Consider the following 18,575-nt stretch of genomic DNA (forward strand, 5'->3'; position numbering starts at 1 on the left):
TTTGGGATACAAAGCCAGAAGTAGTATGGTTGGATCAATGGGCAGACAATCTTTTAAAGCCCTTTGGGAATAGTTCCATATTGCCCTCCAGAATGGTTGGATTAATTCACAACTCCACCAGCAGTGTATTAATGTCCCAATTTTGCCACATCTTCTCCAACACTTCCTTTGCTGCCACATTGGCCAGTCTGCTAGTTGTAAGGTGGTATCTCAGAGTTGTTTTCATTTGCATTTCTCTAATCAGAAGGGATTTAGAACACTTTTTATATGCTTATTGATAGTTTTGATTTCATCATGTGAAAACTGCCTATTCATGTCCCTTGACCATTTGTCAATTGGAGAATGGCCTGATTTTTTGTAAATTTGACTAGGTTCCTTATATATTTGGAAAATTAAACATTTGTCAGAGAGTTTTGTTATAAAAATGTTCTCTCAGTTTGTTCTTTCCTCCTAATTTTGGTTACACTGGTTTTGTTTGTACAAAACCTTTTTAATTTGATGTAATCAAAATCATTCATTTTACAATTTGTAATGCTCTCTATCTCTTACTTGTTCTTAAATTCCGCCCTTTCCCATAGATCTGACAGGGATGCTATTCTATTTTCACCTAATTTATTCATGATTTCATTCCCTAATTGTCATTTACCCATTTTGAATTCATCTTGGTATAGGGTTTCATTTTCCATCTTTGTATCTCTCTCCTGCCTACTACAGTCCTGTGTGTACTCCAGGAACTTACAGAATATTTCATCGAGTTGAATTTCCATGTTCAATATACAAGTATTTGAAAATATTTATAGATGTCACCATTTTAAGAGTAGAATTTTGATGTAAATACTGAGTACATTATTTAAAGTAAACCTAAGTAGCAATTTTACCTTTCCTTAAAAGAAAAAAACAGGTAAGAGAATTTCACTTATAATGTGTTATTTCTCCAATAGTTATCATACACTGGCATATTCCTGTACCACTGGTCAGGTGATATCTTTTGGTTGTGGATCTCAAAGAGACCCGATTGGCCCTTTGCAACCAGGTGATGCAGTACAGAACTTCAATATTAGCAACCTGATTTCTTCTAATGGTAAGAAGGATTCAAGATTTTCTGTTCTTTGACTGAGAAAGAAAAAGGTTGTTCAACTTCTTTCTTAAAGATCTTGCAAAGTTATTTTTGTTTTAGAACTTTAAATTCTGAATTTTTAAAAACTTATGTAATAATCTTATGTCTTTTATTTTAAAGGGTTGATATAGATAACTTTTGTTTTACATCACTTTCATTTCCAAACATATCCCTCTTCCTTCTTTATCTGATTAGCTACCAAGAACAAAAAAGGCGGGGGGGGGGGGGGGGGGCGGGGAGGGAACCAGTGCTAACAAATCAGTTTACCCTGATATTTATATTCAGGATTCCATACCCATAGATACCCTACTTCTACAGTGAAAAAAGGGAGTATTTTCTCCTATCTTCTTTGGAAATGATCATTTTCATTTTTTGTTCTTTCCATTACATTGATATAGTCACTATGTATATTATTTTCTTAGTTCTGCTTACTCCAATGTGCATGTCTTCCCATCCTTTCTGCATATTTATTGTTTCTAATGTTCCATCACATTCATCCTCCTCAATTTGTTCAGCCTTCCCACAAACAATGATACCAACTTTGTTTCCAGTTCTTTGCTATTACAAAAAAGTAGACATTTTGCTATATATAGAAAATTTTTCATCTTTGACCTCCTTGGGTCCAACAGTGGCATCTCTGGAGCAAAGGGTATCAACATGTTAGTCACTTCTTTAGCGTAATTCCATATTATTCTCCAGACAACTTCGACCAACCTACAACTCCATATAGTATTGGCATGCTTGCCTTCCTATAATTTGAGATATATACATAAAGTTTAAATGATATAATTCAAGTGGAAATGGCAATGTAGTTGTGATTAGAAGGCCAGGGTGTGAAGTTTAAACCTGATACACTCCCTAAGACTGTGTAAATCAAGCAACCTTTCTACTTCTAGACTAGATGACTTCGAAGGTCCCTTTGAGCTCTAAATCCATGGTCCCATGAAGGGTCATAAATAAAACATCACCTACTCTTCACCAAAGCATAACAGCTCGGGTTCATAACATTCCCTTGTTTCCAAGGACATACAAGCTCAAATTTATGTCATTCTTTCAGACTTTACAGATTTTCAAGTGAAAGACATTTTTGCTGGAGCAAATGCCAACTTTGTGACCACTCTCCAGGCAAAGGTATCTCTCTTGATTCCTTCATTAACTCTTCGCTCAGGTTTTCAGGGCAGTGTGTCAAGCCTTGTTTCATCCTTCTGTATTCATATTTGAATTTTATTTCCATCTTTTTTCTTTTTTTAATTTATTTAATTGATTAATTTAGAGTATTTTTCCAGTTTTGCGAAATCATGTTCTTTCCCTCCCCTCCCCTTCCTCAACCCCTTCCCATAGCCAATGCACAATTCCACTGGGTTTTGCATGTGTTGTTGATCAGGACCGATTTCCATATTATTGATATTTGCACTAGGGTGATCACCTAGGGTTTATAATTCCAATCATATCCCCATTGACACATGTGATTAAGCAGTTGTTATTTCTATCTTAAAACATAGAAATGATTGACTATATGCTCCATTTGGGTGCTTAAATATTAAACTATTTTTCTCATTGGTCTTTAATGCATTTTAATAGATTAGAAAATTCTTCACTTAATTTAAACAATCAAAAATCTATTTAATAGTACATTTACTATTTTATTAGGAGGTAGAATTTAAAATATTTGCATAGGGAATTTATATTAGTTGACACATTTTCGTTTCATATGTCTTAAACTTAGAGGAGAGGAAACTTGGCATAGCATAATGACTAGAGGACTGGCTTCAGAGTCATTAAGACTCCAGTTGAAATCCTACCTCTAACACATACTTTCTATGTGACCCTAATCAAGTCATTTAACTTTTCAATGCTTCCAGACAATTTCTCTAAGACTATATGTTCTTTATATATGTTCTATATAAAACACTTAGCTTTCAAGCAACAAGACACACACATGACTCTTTTGAGTTCCAACAGAACCAGATTAAAATGCCATTGGAAAATAATTTAATGAAATAAATAAAAATACAATAAAAGACAGATGACATTACATTTTCAAACTAAACCAGTATATGGCCTACAGGCCTGTTTCTATTTGAGTTTGACACAATCAAAATTGTAAGGCCAATTTTTTTAAGCTTAATACCTTCCCTTAATGCTTAATTTTCTTTTAAAGACAAATAGTGATTCATTCACATTGAGTATATGCTTCGGCTGTGCATGTCACATAGCCCTTCTTCAAGGAATCTCCTTTTTGGAAACAGGGGCATGATTAGTAAAGAAATGATGCAGTTTCCTGCCTTGTGACAAAGGCTTTGGAAGATGGTGTAGACTGTTTAGCCAAGAGTTGGTCCCTTCAAAAAGAGTTACTTGAAACCAACTTTTCCTGTCTAAGAGGGATGGAGACATCACTTATTTGGGACATTTAGTTCTAGAGTAGTTTAATAAATGCAAATTGACTGACTTACTGAGGATATTAGAGAAACCACCTCTAGGAATATGGTGGTGGTTTTGCCAGTGTCCTAGGTGATACCCTGAGACTTACTGCTCTGCTCACATGTTTTTCCATCTTTTTGTCTCCTCTTGGAGGATACTAGTTCTTCAGGTGCTACTGGAAGAAGTCCACAGCAAATCAGCCAAATTAACCAATCCCTGATTAGGAAATGGACCATGGCAAAATTTGGAAGTGAAGAATGTGAGGAGTCACGAAGGTTGTTCTATACTCTGCTTTTTTCTCCCTTGATATAGCTGGGGTGGGGAAAGGGGGGGAATAATGCCTTAAATGTCATTATTTGAAAGAAAGAGAAAGAAGAGAGAAAGTTGATCCTTTTCTGTCAATTCCCCAGAGAAAAATAAGCTCAGAAATAACCTTTAAGGATCATCTGATCAATAGGATCGTAGATTTCTATCTGGAAGGGACCTAAAAGGCCATCTAATACAATCCCCCTCATTTTATCAAGGACAAAATGGGGGGCCTAGAATAATTAAATGATTTATCCAAGATCACACAAATAGTAAGATCTGAACTCATGTCTTCTAACTCTAAATTGAGCTCTTCTTCCACTATAGCACACTGCCCCTTCTCATTTTTAAGATAAGGAAATTAAAAACCAAGAAGATTATGCAGCAAACAAAAGATCAAATGAGTGTCCTAATTCCTTCAATTCGTTCAGATACAATGACCTTCCCAAGGTCACATTGAGTTGGAGAAGTTCATATTGAAGATGCCAATGATAAACAATAACTTATTTATGTAGTGCTTGACAGTTTACAATTTGCTCACATAAATGCTCTGAGTGGGTGTTGTAAAATGCTATCTATAGGTAAGAAATTTGAAGTCTAAAGAGTGTGAGGGTCAGAGAGAGAGAGATTAGTATAGGTCAACATTAGGCTTATTGGAGAATTTAGCTGCCAGTTCTTCCTGGAGAATTTATTTTTTGCATTTTAGAAACACCTGATGTCTCTGCCTTCTTCCTTTTCTTCCCTTCAAATTAGAGGCTGATCTATCATTACAAAAATATTCATTAGTTTCATCAGAATGGATAATCCTGCTTTTTCTTTTCTTTATTTCAATCATAAGAATTGGGAAACTCCAAATATATAAGGATGATTGATGAAGCCATTACAACAGTGTCCAAGCTCTTGAGACTGCCCCAATGTTGAGTGATCAAGGCAGATAGTTTGTTAAAATATCTCTTATGAGGAGAGAATTCCCTCAAGTTCTGGTTACAGAGTTAAGCCTAGAGTCAAGTTCTAGGTTACCTCCATAGGGAGGGAGAGATCTCGCCATCTTCTCTCCACCAGCAGATCACACCTCAGCCTCCATAATTTTCCCTCAGCTGTTTCACTGATGCCTACATCTTTTCCAAACCATTCAATCCCATCTCCATTAAAAAGAAGGAAAAGCCCTCCTTAGCTGTTGTCCATCCATCAAAATGTAGGATTCCAAAAGGGATCTTTCCAATCCCTGCATAGGGAATAGAGACTCTAAAATAATTATGAGAGCAGCCTAGGCAATTTAACTCCACAACCATCTTTGATGATCCTCTTTGGTGTTTGTGTATATATATATTCATAGAGAGATCTATAGTGGTTTCCTCTCTGAAGTCCTACAGAACATTGCAGAAGGAGCAATGTTACTTGAGTATAAAACAGATACTAGGAGGTATTGTGGTATAGTGGAAAGCACAAAAGCTCTCAAGTCAGAGGCTCAATGTTTTAAGTCTGCCTCTGGGACCTTGAGCAAATTACTTAACATTTCTCTTTGATTTCCTCATCTCCAAAAAATGGAGGTAAACTAAATAACCCCATAAGGTTCTAAGTCTACTTGGTGCTATGTTGTATCATCTTATAAGTAAAACAGTTTAATCATGTTTCCTGAAATTTTAAATTTTTGTTTGTTAATATCTTATATTTGCAACTTGACACAATTTGGGGGGGGGAGTCTCTTATATAAAATAAGATATACTTGTACATATTAAAAATAAATTCTTCAAGGGACAACTAGGTGGCTCAGTGGGTTGAGAGCTAGGTTTAGAGATGGGATATTCTTGGGTTCAAATCTGACCTCAGACCCTTCCTAGCTGTGTGAATCTGGGCAAAGTCACTAAATTTAACATTGCCTAGCCCTTACCACTTTTCTGCCTTGGTACCATTACACAATATGGATTCTAAGATGGAAGATAAGGGTTTTAGAAAAAATAAAATAAAATAAATTCTTCTCGGATAACTCCAAAACCAAACCTCATTTATGTTACATTTTAGATTTCACATATATCATTGACTATTGCCCACAACATAGAAAAGTTGTGGGTAATTTATATTATAATTGATCATGAAAACAGGGTTATGGAGAAGTATTTCTAGTTTTCTAGTTTGTTTTGTCTTTTTAAAAAATCCTTACCTTTTGTCTTAGAGTCAATACTGAGTATTAGTTCCAAGGCAGAAGATCAGTAAGGGCTAGGCAATGGGGTTAAGTGAGTTGCCCAGGGTCACACAGCTGGGAAGTGTCCGAGGTCAGATTTGAACCCCAAATCTCCCATCTCTAAGCCTAGCTGTCAATCCACCAAGTCACCTAGCTGCCCCAGTTTGTTTTGTCTTAACTTTGTGTCATTTTTTATGTAGGGAAATATGTGAGATATTTTCATCTCCTGCTTGTCTGACTGCAAGTTTTTTAATGAAAAGGTAATTCTATGTTGATATTTAATTTCATTAAGTATAATAATAGCTAATATTTACAAGTGATTTAAGATTTTCAAAGCTTTTATAAATATCATTATACTTTGTCATCACAACAACCTTGCAAGAGAGATTATTACTATTCCCAGCTTAGAAATGAGGAAGGATTTGAGGCTAGAATTGAACTCAGACCTTCACTGACTCAAAGTCTAGTGCTCTACTCACTGAACCATTTAGCTACTGGACAAAAATAACTCCTTTTTTACCTCGCATGGAACAGGCACAGAGATGCCTGCAACAAATACTTCTTGATTTCTAGGTGTAATGAAAGGATTGGGAAGGGAACAGGGGGAATGGAAGGAGAGAGGGAAATGGGGAGAGAGGATGAAGAAATTCTTCTTCCCCTCTCTTTTTCTGGGAGAGCCAAGACTTGTCCCCCAGACAGAAGGAATATGTATCCTCAGAGGATAGTTCTGGGAAATGTAAGACAAGAACTGGAGAGATTAGCTTTGGTAAGATGACCCACTGCCTCCCCTTTTGTACCAGCTATTGTTGAGAGGTTAGATAGGATAGATTCTTCTCCTCTGGTCTCCTTAGGGACACTTGCTGTCACTTCCATTCGGAAACCTGGGGTTACCCCACTATCAAAGAGAGATGTTGTTCCTTGGGTTAGGCAGTTTGGTTTACTGGGATCCTGAGTTAATCTTCCCCTTTGGGGAGAGACGTGATTCTCCCCACATCTTCTGCCTCCTTTCCTAGTGTCAGAAACCAGCCAGACCTAATTCTAAAGTAGTAAACAATTTATTTGGGGAAGGATAGGTAAGGGTGTCAGGCAAGGAAGGTGGGGGAGCAGAAAGCCCTAATACTTGTCCCCTCTGGCAGACCAGCACCCCACCAAGGTCTTGAGGTTCAAGGTGGAGTGCCTTGAACCCTCTTCCAGCCAGCTGCTGGTTGATCCCTATTCCTCAGGAGCCCAGGAACAGGTCAGGGAGAAATGTAGAAGGAAACCTTTGAAAGGGGATTTCTCTGTAGACGGCTTCCTTTCAAAGTTCCTATCTATAGTATTCACAGATGACTCTGTTGTTGAGAATGGGGAAGAGGTGTCTAGAGGTTCACAGGGAAAACCGTTGATCCCCAGAGAGATTGAGCTTCTTCCCAGCTTGTGAGATTTGCCTCCTTCCTCTGGCTCTCAGCTGAAGAAGTATGCAAGTGACAGTTGGAGCTCTCTCATCCCCCTTCTGTTCTCTGACTGGAATCTTGTGTTGTTGTTTTTTTTCCTTCTGGCACACCCCTGTGCTTTCTCTGCAGATGATCTCTGTCATAGATTGCTTTCTATTCACATTGGATTAATTCCTCCCTTACATAGGTTAAGAATATTAGGAAGAATGTCTAAAAATTAACTGTTTTCAATAAGGAATGAGTTTTACATGACTTCTGAAAAGAATTCACTTTGAAATACATGCAAAAAAAGCCTTGCATGAAAATGTCAAATAGGCTTTCAAATCAAAAAGCATTTACTATGGGCAAGGCTCTCTAATGATACAAATACAAGCAAGCAAACCAGGTCTAATGGGGGAAACGGCATGGAAAGACTAGAAGGACATATGTGTGGAAGGAGGCAGAAGGGAAGCAAACATTCATCTGTCTGATGTGGAGATAGACTGGAAGTGGTATGGAGTTCTGGTTCCATGCAGGATAAGGAGAAATCCTAGTAAACCCCAAAGTTGTGGGATACAGGAATTAGGGGGTGATGAAGGTGATGGCTAGCGTCTGGACACATAGTGTGGAGATAGCTAGAAAGAAAGACGGAAGGGTGCAAGCTTTAGAAGAAATGTTGCATCTAGAGACATAACAACCACTTTAATATATAGATATAAGCCAGCAAAATGGTACATTATATTTGGGCATGTTCCTGGCTCATCTGTGCAATGATTTTTGCTTTCAAAGAACTGGAAATACTAATCCTAATGATGTCGACCTACAAAAGGTGAGAGACACATTTGAGGAATTGACTCAGACGCCCTGGATTAAATACCTGGTAATAATCTATATTTTGCTATGTGCCTGCATGAATGTGTATTTATTTGTAAGTAGAGATTTAATTTTAGGAATTCAACATGAATGCATTGTAAATTCAAAAGAATTTTTAACTATGAAAGATTTCATAAAATCCTACCAACATTTCTTCTTGCCCACTTAAAATGGGCTATTTGAAACTCTCTTTCTAAGATCCAACCTAGTATTGGTTCCTTATGTTTCTAAATGACATTTTTGAAAACTGATAGCATAGTGTAAAGTAAAGGAAAGACTATGATTTGAATCTAACATTAATTACTAGTGTGCTCTTGAGCAAATAATTTATTTAGACTGAGCCTTGATTTCTTTAAATTAAGTTGAACTAGATAATTTCTATGTCCCATTCTAGCTCTAAAAGATAATTGTCATAATTTTAAAATAATTATTAAAATATACTTTAATAATTATTTTTAAATTATGACAGTTATCATATGATAATAATAAGCATGTGATTTAGCATAGTTTCTCATAATTTCAGAATTGAATCCTTTGCTTAAAATAGGCAATTTGGAGATAACCTCTATGAAGGTGGAAAATTTGCAACACCTGAGCTACATTCCCAGCAAGTTACATCCTCATTTTACTTTAGGATGCTTAGCTGAGACCCACACTGCGGGGCTCTTTTTTTGGAGTTTGTGCTTTTGGGAAAGTGGTGCAGGTGTGAGTCTCTGGCTCTTTTTGCTCTGCTCACTTATCTGAAAGAACCTTTATCTTTTCCCTCTCTTTTGATTTAGTATCTAAAATCCTATATGTTTTTAAATACTAGGGCTGCCAATGTTGGCAAGTACATCAGAAAAAAATTTTTTTTTAATGAGAGAGATGACCCTTCTGTCTACTGGGGCTCTCCAATGATAAGGAGTCTGGTTCTTCTGCAGAGATGTTGAGCTAGGGCTGATGGATCAATATAAGAAGAAACAATTTAAAGATCTAAAAATAGAGATTTACTCAATGATACCTGGATTTTGGTATGGGATGGAGAGAAGGATAAGAGCAGCAGTTCTTTTTATTTTTTTAAACATTTTTTAAAATTTTAGATTTAAACACAAAAAGAACATTTCCATAGACATAACAGAACACCAAAAGAGAATTCAATGAATCTCTTTAAAAACAAAAATATGACATTTTTCACATATTATTTTCAAAACCATTCTGCTTGTCTGTGCTTCTGAATTTCTTCTGTGCTGTTCTTTTCATTTTAAAATGTTTCTATGATCCTTTATTATTATTTTTGAGTAATTATGGCTAATTTATCCTTCATCATTCTCTTTCCATCCCTCCCATTGAAGGAAAGAGAGAAAGGAAGGGGGAAAAGACTCCACGGAATACATTAGCTTAGTAAAGCAAAATAATCACAAGGCCTCTAATGAATAGAACACTGGGCCACCACCACCCCCTGCCAGGAAGACCTGAGTTCAAATTTAGTCTCAGATATTTTCTGTGTGACCCTGAGTAAAGTCAAGTCAAACTTTATCTCAGTTTCCTCAGCCATCAAATAGGGATGATAATAAGAGTACTTACCTCACAAGGTTGTTGTGTGGATCAAATGAGATAATGTTTGAAAAGGTTTCTTTTGTACTTTGCATTCATGACTTCTCTGTCAGGAGAGAGGCAACATGATTCATCATAGATTTTAGAAACAGATTGGTCAGTGCTCTGATAAAGTTTTAAGTCCATAAAATGTTGTTATCCTTTTATAAATTATTTTCCTGATTCTAGTTCTCTGGTTCTTCAGGATTACTTCACACTACCCAGGATTTTGGGAAATAGTCTTGTCATTTCTTATGCCTCAATAAATAATATCAAATTATATTCTTATACGATAATATGTTCATTCATTCCCCTGACATCTAAGAGACAATGCAAAGCACTCTCTTAGATTATAGTTCTTTTGTTCATTCACACACACACACACACACACACACACACACCACCTTTCAATTCCTCATTGGAATCAGGAAGTTTATTTTGCTTATGAATATGCCTGCCCCTGCATTATCCTTCCTCTTAACACATCTATTTTCCATCTTTCCCTTTTGCTCCTATTAATTTTGAGTTGTAGTTCTACATTGAGCTTTGTATGTATGTATTCAAAGCTCCTTTGACCATTGCAGATGAGTAAAGTTCATCTGATGCCAGTTCCTTCACCATCCTTTCCATCCATTGTATACATTATATACTCTTTCCACAATCCCAAATGGGAAATAGCAAGTTCAACACAATTTCAATCCTTCCTCTTTTCTCCATTAATCTATCGTACCTTTTACCCTCCCTTTTCTTTTTCTTCTTCAAACCCTCCCAACAGATCTCCCCCAACCTGTAGTTTTGGGGGTGGTTTTTTGCTCAGAAATGTTTGAGCATCTCTTTCATTAACAATTCATTTCTCCCCTCCTAAACTCAGCTTTGCAATGTTGGGTAAAAATAGGACTCACAAATGGTTTCTTCTCATCTTAAAAATAAATCCCCCAACCATCTCCTGACCTAATAGTGGAAAATAAGGAGCAATAAAATCTAACAAACAATGCAAGTGGATAGTCCCACTTGTAACACTATTTACTGCCCTTTCATAAGAGATATCTTTAGGCTTGTCGAAATGGTTACCTCACCTCCAACAGTCCAAAAAGGACCTTTTCACAACAGTGTCCCTTGTCTCCTGCTTAAATAGGAAATATCTTCTCATTCTAAATACAAACTCTGCATGGAAAATATTCTCCCAGAACTCTCTCTTTTCTCCTGGGACTGACTCCTAACTTCTCTATTGCTCCTTCTCCTGTGAAAGTGTTCTATCCTAAGCTGCTGCAGAATGCTACCTGTTGTCTATACCCTTAAATGCCACTGGAATGACTAGCACTACATTGAACTATGGGAAGTTGAAGCTGCTATCAACAATGTCCTTAGCATGCCTTTGCTTTCAGTTTTGGTCTCCTATCTTTAACTCACAGTCATCAAACCCCCACATATCTCCCAAGAGGTTCCATTCCTCTCAGTTAAGAGATTTCTCCAATGTCAGGATAAGTATTCTTGATTACATAATTCTCTTTTGTTTTTTGGAATCCTGTGTTCTAAGATTTTCTTTCATTAAAAAAAGGGGGGGGCAGGTCTTGTGTGATTCTGATTCTAGTTTGTTGCTTTTTTCTGTATGCTTCCGTGTAATTTAATTTTTAGAATGAGAGCTCTGGATTTGGGATTTGATATTTCTGGGATTTTTCCTTTTAAGATTCCTTTCTATCTTTGATGTAGTTCTTTGATGTAGTCGAGGCATTGCCGTAAAGGCAGAACCATAAGGGTTAAGCCTCCTCTTCTCTCTGTTTGGGCTGCATAGTCAGGGTTGTGGGTTGAACTGTGTACAACCTGCCCAGCTGTGTGCTCAAGGTTGGAGTAGCATCAGAGGGAGGACTAATAAGGTTTGTGAGAAAGAAACTGTAAGGTTGGAGTAGCCAGCAGAGGACTGATAAGGGTTGTGAGAAATTGTGAGAGTCTGTGGGAAAGTTGCTTCTCTGTCTTTGTTTGGAATCCTTTCGGTTCTTCCCTGTGCCTGGCAGGTAACGTCATGAATTCCTATGAATCTGCCCAATTATTGGTTCCTGCTGTTGCTGGGCTGTAACGTCATATCTTCCTGTGGTCTTAACCTATATATTGCTTTGTTTGAACTCAATAAAGGGTCGTTATGCTTTTTCATATAGCATCCATTCGTCACTCTGTATGTTCATTACCCCAGGCAAAGTCACAAAAGGTTGGCCACGTTTTTGATGAGCCTTGCACTTTGATTCTACTATATCAAAGCAGTTTTTATTTATGATTTCTTATATAGTGTTCAAGCTTTTTTTATCATGGTTTTTAAGCTGCCTAATGATTCTTAAGTTTTCCTTCCTTCTGCTGTTTTTTAGGCAGATTATTTTGATACCAGGAACCTTATATTATCTTCCATTTTTTTCAATCTTTGAATTTTATTCTAATTTTTTTTTTTTGCTGTCTCATGGAATCACTGATTTCTCTTTGATTTTTTACAGTGGTCAGGGAGTCCATTTTTAGGTGAAGTTTACCACTTTTTCTTCTAAACTTCAATTCTTCCCCTTCAGAGTTTCAGTTTATTTTTGTCCATTGCTTCATTTCTTCTAGGTTTTATTATAGTCCTTGTGACAAATCCTTTTTGTTTCTTTGAGTCTCTGCCAGGAGATGTTTTGAAGTTGTTCCTTCTTTTAGGAGATCTGTAAATCATTTTGATTTTCTCATCTCTCCAGCTTTTGGTTTCTGAATTAAGGATTTGTGTCAAGGCCAGGCTTTGCCCTCTTGATGTTTTTTGGGTGATGCTTTTGGGTGAGTGGTCTAGCCTTCTTAGTCTTGACTTAGGTTCCCTGTTTGGGTTTTTTTTTTAATCTTTTCTTAAGCTTATCTCCATTTCCCAAGATTAGTCCCCACTCAGGATCTCAAAGTTTCAGAGTGATAATTCTTCTGGGTCCTCTCTGTCTTCTTAGAACACAATTCCAGGGACCTCTGAGTTTAAGAGCCTAGTTTATCCGAGGCTGAGCAGTGTGGTACTATGCTGGTCAGCATCATGCCGAATGTTGCCAATTACCTCTTCCAGGACTCTTACAGTTCCCACCCTGGAGCTTTCTCAAAAAAGTCTTCTGCTGTTGTGATTCCAAACATAGAACGCTGAAGGCTACATATATCCCATCTGTCATCACACTAGTGCTCACTTTGCTGGAGGCTTCTGTTTTCTGATTTTTCCACGAACTTCTGGCTAACTTTTTGTGTTTTTATGAGGCAGAAGAAATAATTTACTTTAATTTTCACTGGATATCTTGAACATTATTACATCTGGCACAAACTTCCTGGTTTTACTTCAGCAGGTATGTGGGAGATAGGCAATCTGCCTCCCCTTCAGACTGCCATTTTGGCTGAAAGTCTAGATGTCTGCTTTCAGAATTATCATATTACAATATTTTAGGGTGATATCTAAAGGCGATAGACATCAAAAAATCAAGGATGCTTTTTTCCTTTTTTTCTCATTTGAATTAGTTTATTTAGTCAATTTAGAACATTATTTCTTGGTTACAATAATCACATTATTTCCCTCCCTCCCCTCCACCCACCCTTCCCACAGTCGACCCGCAATTTCATTGGGTATTACTTGTGTCCTTGATTAGAACCTATTTCCATGTTGTTGATGTTTGCACCAGGATATTCATTCAGAGTCTACATCCCCAACTACATCCCTTCGACCCATGTATTCAAGCAGTTGTTTTTCTTCAGTGTTTTTACTCCCACAGTTTATCCTCTGCTTGTGGATAGTGTTCTTTCTCATAGATCCCTCCAAGTTGTTCAGGGTCACTGCATTGCCACTAATGGAGAAGTCCATTACGTTCAATTATACCATAGTGTATCAGTTTCTGTGTACAATGTTCTCCTGGTTCTGCTCCTTTCCCTCTGCATCAGTTCCTAGAGGTCATTCCAGTTCCCATGGAATTCCTCCACTTTATTATTCCTTTGAGCACAATAGTATTCCATCACCAACATATACTATAATTTGTTCAGCCATTCCCCAATTGAAGGGCATCCCCTCATTTTCCAATTTTTTGCCACCACAAAGAGCGCAGCTATGAATATTTTTGTACATGTCTTTTTCCTTATTATCTCTTTGGGGTACAAACCAGCAGTGCTATGGCTAGATCAAAGGGCAGACAGTCTTTTATCGCCCTTTGGGCATAGTTCCAAATCGCCCTCCAGAATGATTGGATCAATTCACAAATCCATCAGCAATGCATTAATGTCCCAACTTTGTCACATGCCCTCCAACATTCATTACTTACCTTTGCTGTCATGAGTTAGCCAATATGCTAAGTGTGAGGTGATATCTCAGAGTTGTTTTGATTTGCGTTTCTCTGATTATAAGAGATTTAGAACACTTTTTCATGTGCTTATCAATAGTTTTGATTTCTTTGACTGAAAATTGCCTATTCCTGTCTCTTGCCCATTTATCAATTGGAGAATGGCTTGATTTTTTGTACAATTGGTTTATTTCTTTATAAATTTGAGTAATTAGACCTTTGTCAGAGGTTTTTGTAATGAAGATTGTTTCCCAATTTGTTGCTTCCATTCTAATTTTGGATGCATTCGTTTTGTTTGTACAAAAACTTTTTAATTTGATGTAATCAAAATTATTGATTTTATATTTTGTGATTTTTTTCTAGCTCTTGCTTAGTTTTAAAGTCTTTCCTTTCCCAAAGATCTGACAAGTATACTATTCTGTGTTTGCCTAATTTGCTTATAGTTTCCTTCTTTATATTCAGGTCATTCGCCCATTCTGAGTTTATCTTGGTGTAAGGTGTGAGTTGTTGATCCAAACCTAATCTCTCCCACACTGTCTTCCAATTTTCCCAGAAGTTTTATCAAATAGTGGGTTTTGGTCCCCCAAACTGGGCTCTTTGGGCTTATCATAGACTGTCTTGCTGAGGTCATTTACCCCAAGTCTATTCCACTGATCCTCCTTTCTGTCTCTTAGCCAGTACCAAATTGTTCTGATGACTACTGCTTTATAGTATAGTTTGAGATCTGGGACTGCAAGTTCTCCTTCCTTTGCATTTTTTTTCATGATTTCCCTGGATATCCTTGATCTTTTGTTCTTCCAAATGAACTTTGTTATGGTTTTTTCTAATTCAGTAAAAAAAAAGTTTTTTGGTAGTTCAATGGGTATGGCACTAAATAAGTAAATTAACATGGGTGCTTTTTTAAGAAAAAATAGTATTCCTTTTTTTAATCCTGTTATTCAAAGAGCTCAGAAAAATATTCCAAATTAATTAATTAAATAAAATTTTAAAAAACAAAATTCAAGGAGCTCCTAGGAGAAAACATTCCCTTCACACAATATATCAGCAACTCTTCTGTGCTTTCTAGACTTTGATATTTTCCTTTAGCTTTGCTAGGTAAAGTGACGTACTCTGGATCATACATCTATCATATATCAGAGGTGAAACTTAGCTCCATGTATACCTGATTAATCCCAATTTTATATCCATTATGCTACACACTGCCTCCCTTTATAAATAAATAGCAAGAAATGACTTTTTCTTTTATATTCAGAAAATATATTCCTGACAGTATGATGATGGGTCAAAGATAGGAGTCCAAACTGAAAGCTAAGTAAACTGTTAGTAGCAGTTTCAACTTCCTACAGTATAAAATTAGTGGATAAATAATTCTATTGGAAAGACTCCAATTGTAATTTTGGATCCATAGATTACTTTGTGTGACCTTTATTCCTGTTGCTTGAGCTTTCCCTATTAGTTATTCTGTGTTGTTAAGTGGGAAATATAATTGTCATATACCTACTTCAAAGAGTACGTGCTATGGAGCAACTAGGTGGCACAATGGGTAGGTCCCAAACCTAGAGTTGGGAAGACCTGGGTTCAAATGTGACCTCAGATGCTTCCTACCTATATGACCCTGGGAAAGTCACTTATCTCTGTTTTTTCCCTTCTGTGTTAAGAGTTGTTACTATGAAAGAAAGGGTTTTTTTTTTAAGAGTATATGGTAAAGATTAGAGAAACTGTTTAAGCACTTGGTTCCAGAAAGATTAAAGTTTTTATTGACATGGTACATTTTAGTAGAGTTGAAGATGAAAACTTGATATGAGCCTTCTGGCCCATACAGCCTTCCTTAACTGTGCCTTGCTTAGTAAACATTCTTATTTGAAAATTTTCTCAATATGTTTTACACTACAGATAACTGCAAGACTCAGCTGTTTTCTGCTCAAAGCTCTTAATTTAGATTCTCCACATAAGGATGCTTTATCAATCTTCCTTCTGCTCCCCGAATGTCCCATAATGCAAAATCCTAAGAACTGGAAGTGTCTAGTGGTCCCATTCGCAGAGGCTTTGTGTAAAATGACTGACCGGTCTTCAAGAGTCCTAGGTAAGATCAATTCCACTTAGTATTGCTTTGTCTTGGAGTCTTCCATAAACAAGTATTCCTATTCGCCTAGACTTGGACATGGAGAGTTGAAACTGTAGCAGGAATAAGATTATGGTAAGATAGACTGTAGAGAAGTGAGAAGATTAGAGAATAAAGAATTCTAAGGAAAACATGAATTTTTGGATTGGAGAATTATTTATTTAAAAAAAAGCAAAATAGTCAGTGATCGGGGAACTGGGAGAATGTTGTGTCATCAAAACTAAAGAAGACAATTTTGAGAAAGGGAGAGTATGATCCGCTTGGAGTAGTGGCTAGAGCACTGGACTGAGTCAAAAAAATCTGAGTCTGAATCTTGCCACCAGATACTTACTAGCTGTATGAGCCTGGGCAAGTCACTTAACTTTAATTTCCACATCTGTAAAATTATATATATATATATATATATATATATATATATAATAGCACAGGAATATTTTCAAGAATCAAAAGAGAAAACATCTAAAATACTGTGTAAATATTAAAGGGCTATATAAAATGCTATATGTTTGTATGTATATATGTAGATGTATATACATGTATGTGTGTGCATATGTATACATATATAATTATTTTTATATTCTTCAGAGGAATGTTGGGCATCGTTAGAAGAATCCTCTTTCAAATCATTGATCCAGATGGTCAAAAGAAGCATCTACTGTCAAATGAATTCATGGACTGAAAGCGTCCAGGACCACTGTACTATGAAAACTCTCCTTAGAGTGCTGAAGAGGCTTCACAGGGTAAGATAACCTGTCAGAAGCCTGGAAGAAGGTAGAGGGGGAAAGAATCAGTTATTCTATGACTAACAAGCTCTTCTATCCCCTTCCTAATTCCCATTTTTCTAAGTTGCAAGCAGCCTAGGCAAAATTTTTCCCTGGCTCCATTCCTCATTTTCTTACTGCCATCAGTGTCTGCCCTCGCCCTTCCAAGAATCAGTTCAATTCCGAACACTCCTTCCATTGTGCTCTCTCAAACTCCATAGTACTGATGACAAATTTCCCTTGCTCCTAGACCTTTTCTTCTTATGTTCTGTCCATCTTCTTGCACTTAGAGAAGCCCAAGACATAAGGCACGCTCCCTGGCCATCATTTTCAGAGTAACAATAGAGTGATCCAGGAGGACTTTTACTACTAAAGGGTCTCTCTGGGCTGATACTCAGTCTTCCTGGCCACTAAAGAGTAAAGTCCTTTTCTCATTTAACTCCCATCCCAAAGTTCCTGGGGAAAACTTAAAACTTAGCTTTTGTTAATGTCTTAGGTCTTACCAAAGAGTAAGATTAAAAGCTATCTGAGAGGCAGCTGGGTTTCTCAGTGGTTAGAGAGCCGGACCTAGAGACAGGAGGTCTTGGGACAAATCTGACCTCAATCACTTCCTGACTGTGTGACCCTGGGCAAGTCATTCAACCCCAATTGCCCAGCCTATACTGCTCTTCTGCCTTAGAATTGATACTTAATATTGATTCTAAGACAGAAGATATCTGAAATACAATATAGAACAAGTATAGGAGAGTCATTTATTTCCTCCATAAAAATTAATGCCTACAACACAAAAGATTCATAAGTACTCATTGACAAAGAGTTAAAGCATTGTCCAATAACCTGTAACTCTTATTATATACTCCTGAGAGGTTGACACTTAAAACATTAAAACACTAAGTGTGAAAAATATACATTTTACCTCTCCCTCCCTCAAGGTCCATGTCTTCTGGCTAGCCAGGTCAAAACTTCCTGTCTTAGTAGGCAATCTCTTTGACCCAGGGATTAAGGAACCAAATAAGAGAATTACTTCATCATTTCAAGCCCTTTAACAATGAGCCACAGACATCATTCATAAGAAGTGGGAGGCCCCTGCTTCTCCCCCATGGAAACCCCCGTAGTCCCATACCCACACAAGTTCAATAAAGCATATCTTTCTACATGGTAATAGGTGAACCTTCTGACACATTGGGTCAGAAGGAAGAGAAGAGCCCCCCTATATTCTGCATTGCCACTTCCAGGCCCTCCCTCTGACATCATCACTCAGAAATCTTATGTTCCAAATAATTTTTCCAGCTTTCAAATCTTTGAGTACCATTCTGGAAGACAATTTGGAATTATAACCAAAGGGCTTTAAAAGAATGCATGCCCTTTGATCTAATACCACTACTAGGTTTATACCCCAGAGAAAAAGGACAGAGAATTATCTATCCCCGAACTCCATACCATTTGACTAGTTGACCCTAGTTCCTAGTTTCCTTTCCCTCGCTATCTCTCTCTCTCCTGGCTTTCCT

The 18,575-nt window shown here is 37.0% G+C and overlaps 1 protein-coding gene across 1 annotated transcript in view; it reads left to right on the plus strand.

Annotated features, from left to right (window-relative positions):
- Nucleotides 1-18,575, plus strand: part of LOC100024844 (probable E3 ubiquitin-protein ligase HERC6) — an 80,567-nt gene that overhangs the window by 31,455 nt on the left and 30,537 nt on the right. Inside the window, exons 7-13 of the mRNA XM_007495704.2 lie at nucleotides 942-1,081; nucleotides 2,175-2,248; nucleotides 3,692-3,813; nucleotides 6,227-6,286; nucleotides 8,228-8,318; nucleotides 16,078-16,267; nucleotides 16,892-17,046. Of these exons, the coding sequence (XP_007495766.2) occupies nucleotides 942-1,081; nucleotides 2,175-2,248; nucleotides 3,692-3,813; nucleotides 6,227-6,286; nucleotides 8,228-8,318; nucleotides 16,078-16,267; nucleotides 16,892-17,046 (832 nt within the window). The remainder of the gene's footprint in view (nucleotides 1-941; nucleotides 1,082-2,174; nucleotides 2,249-3,691; nucleotides 3,814-6,226; nucleotides 6,287-8,227; nucleotides 8,319-16,077; nucleotides 16,268-16,891; nucleotides 17,047-18,575) is intronic.

The sequence above is a fragment of the Monodelphis domestica genome, chromosome 6, assembly GCF_027887165.1.
Source record: "Monodelphis domestica isolate mMonDom1 chromosome 6, mMonDom1.pri, whole genome shotgun sequence".
Lineage (NCBI taxonomy): Eukaryota > Metazoa > Chordata > Mammalia > Didelphimorphia > Didelphidae > Monodelphis > Monodelphis domestica.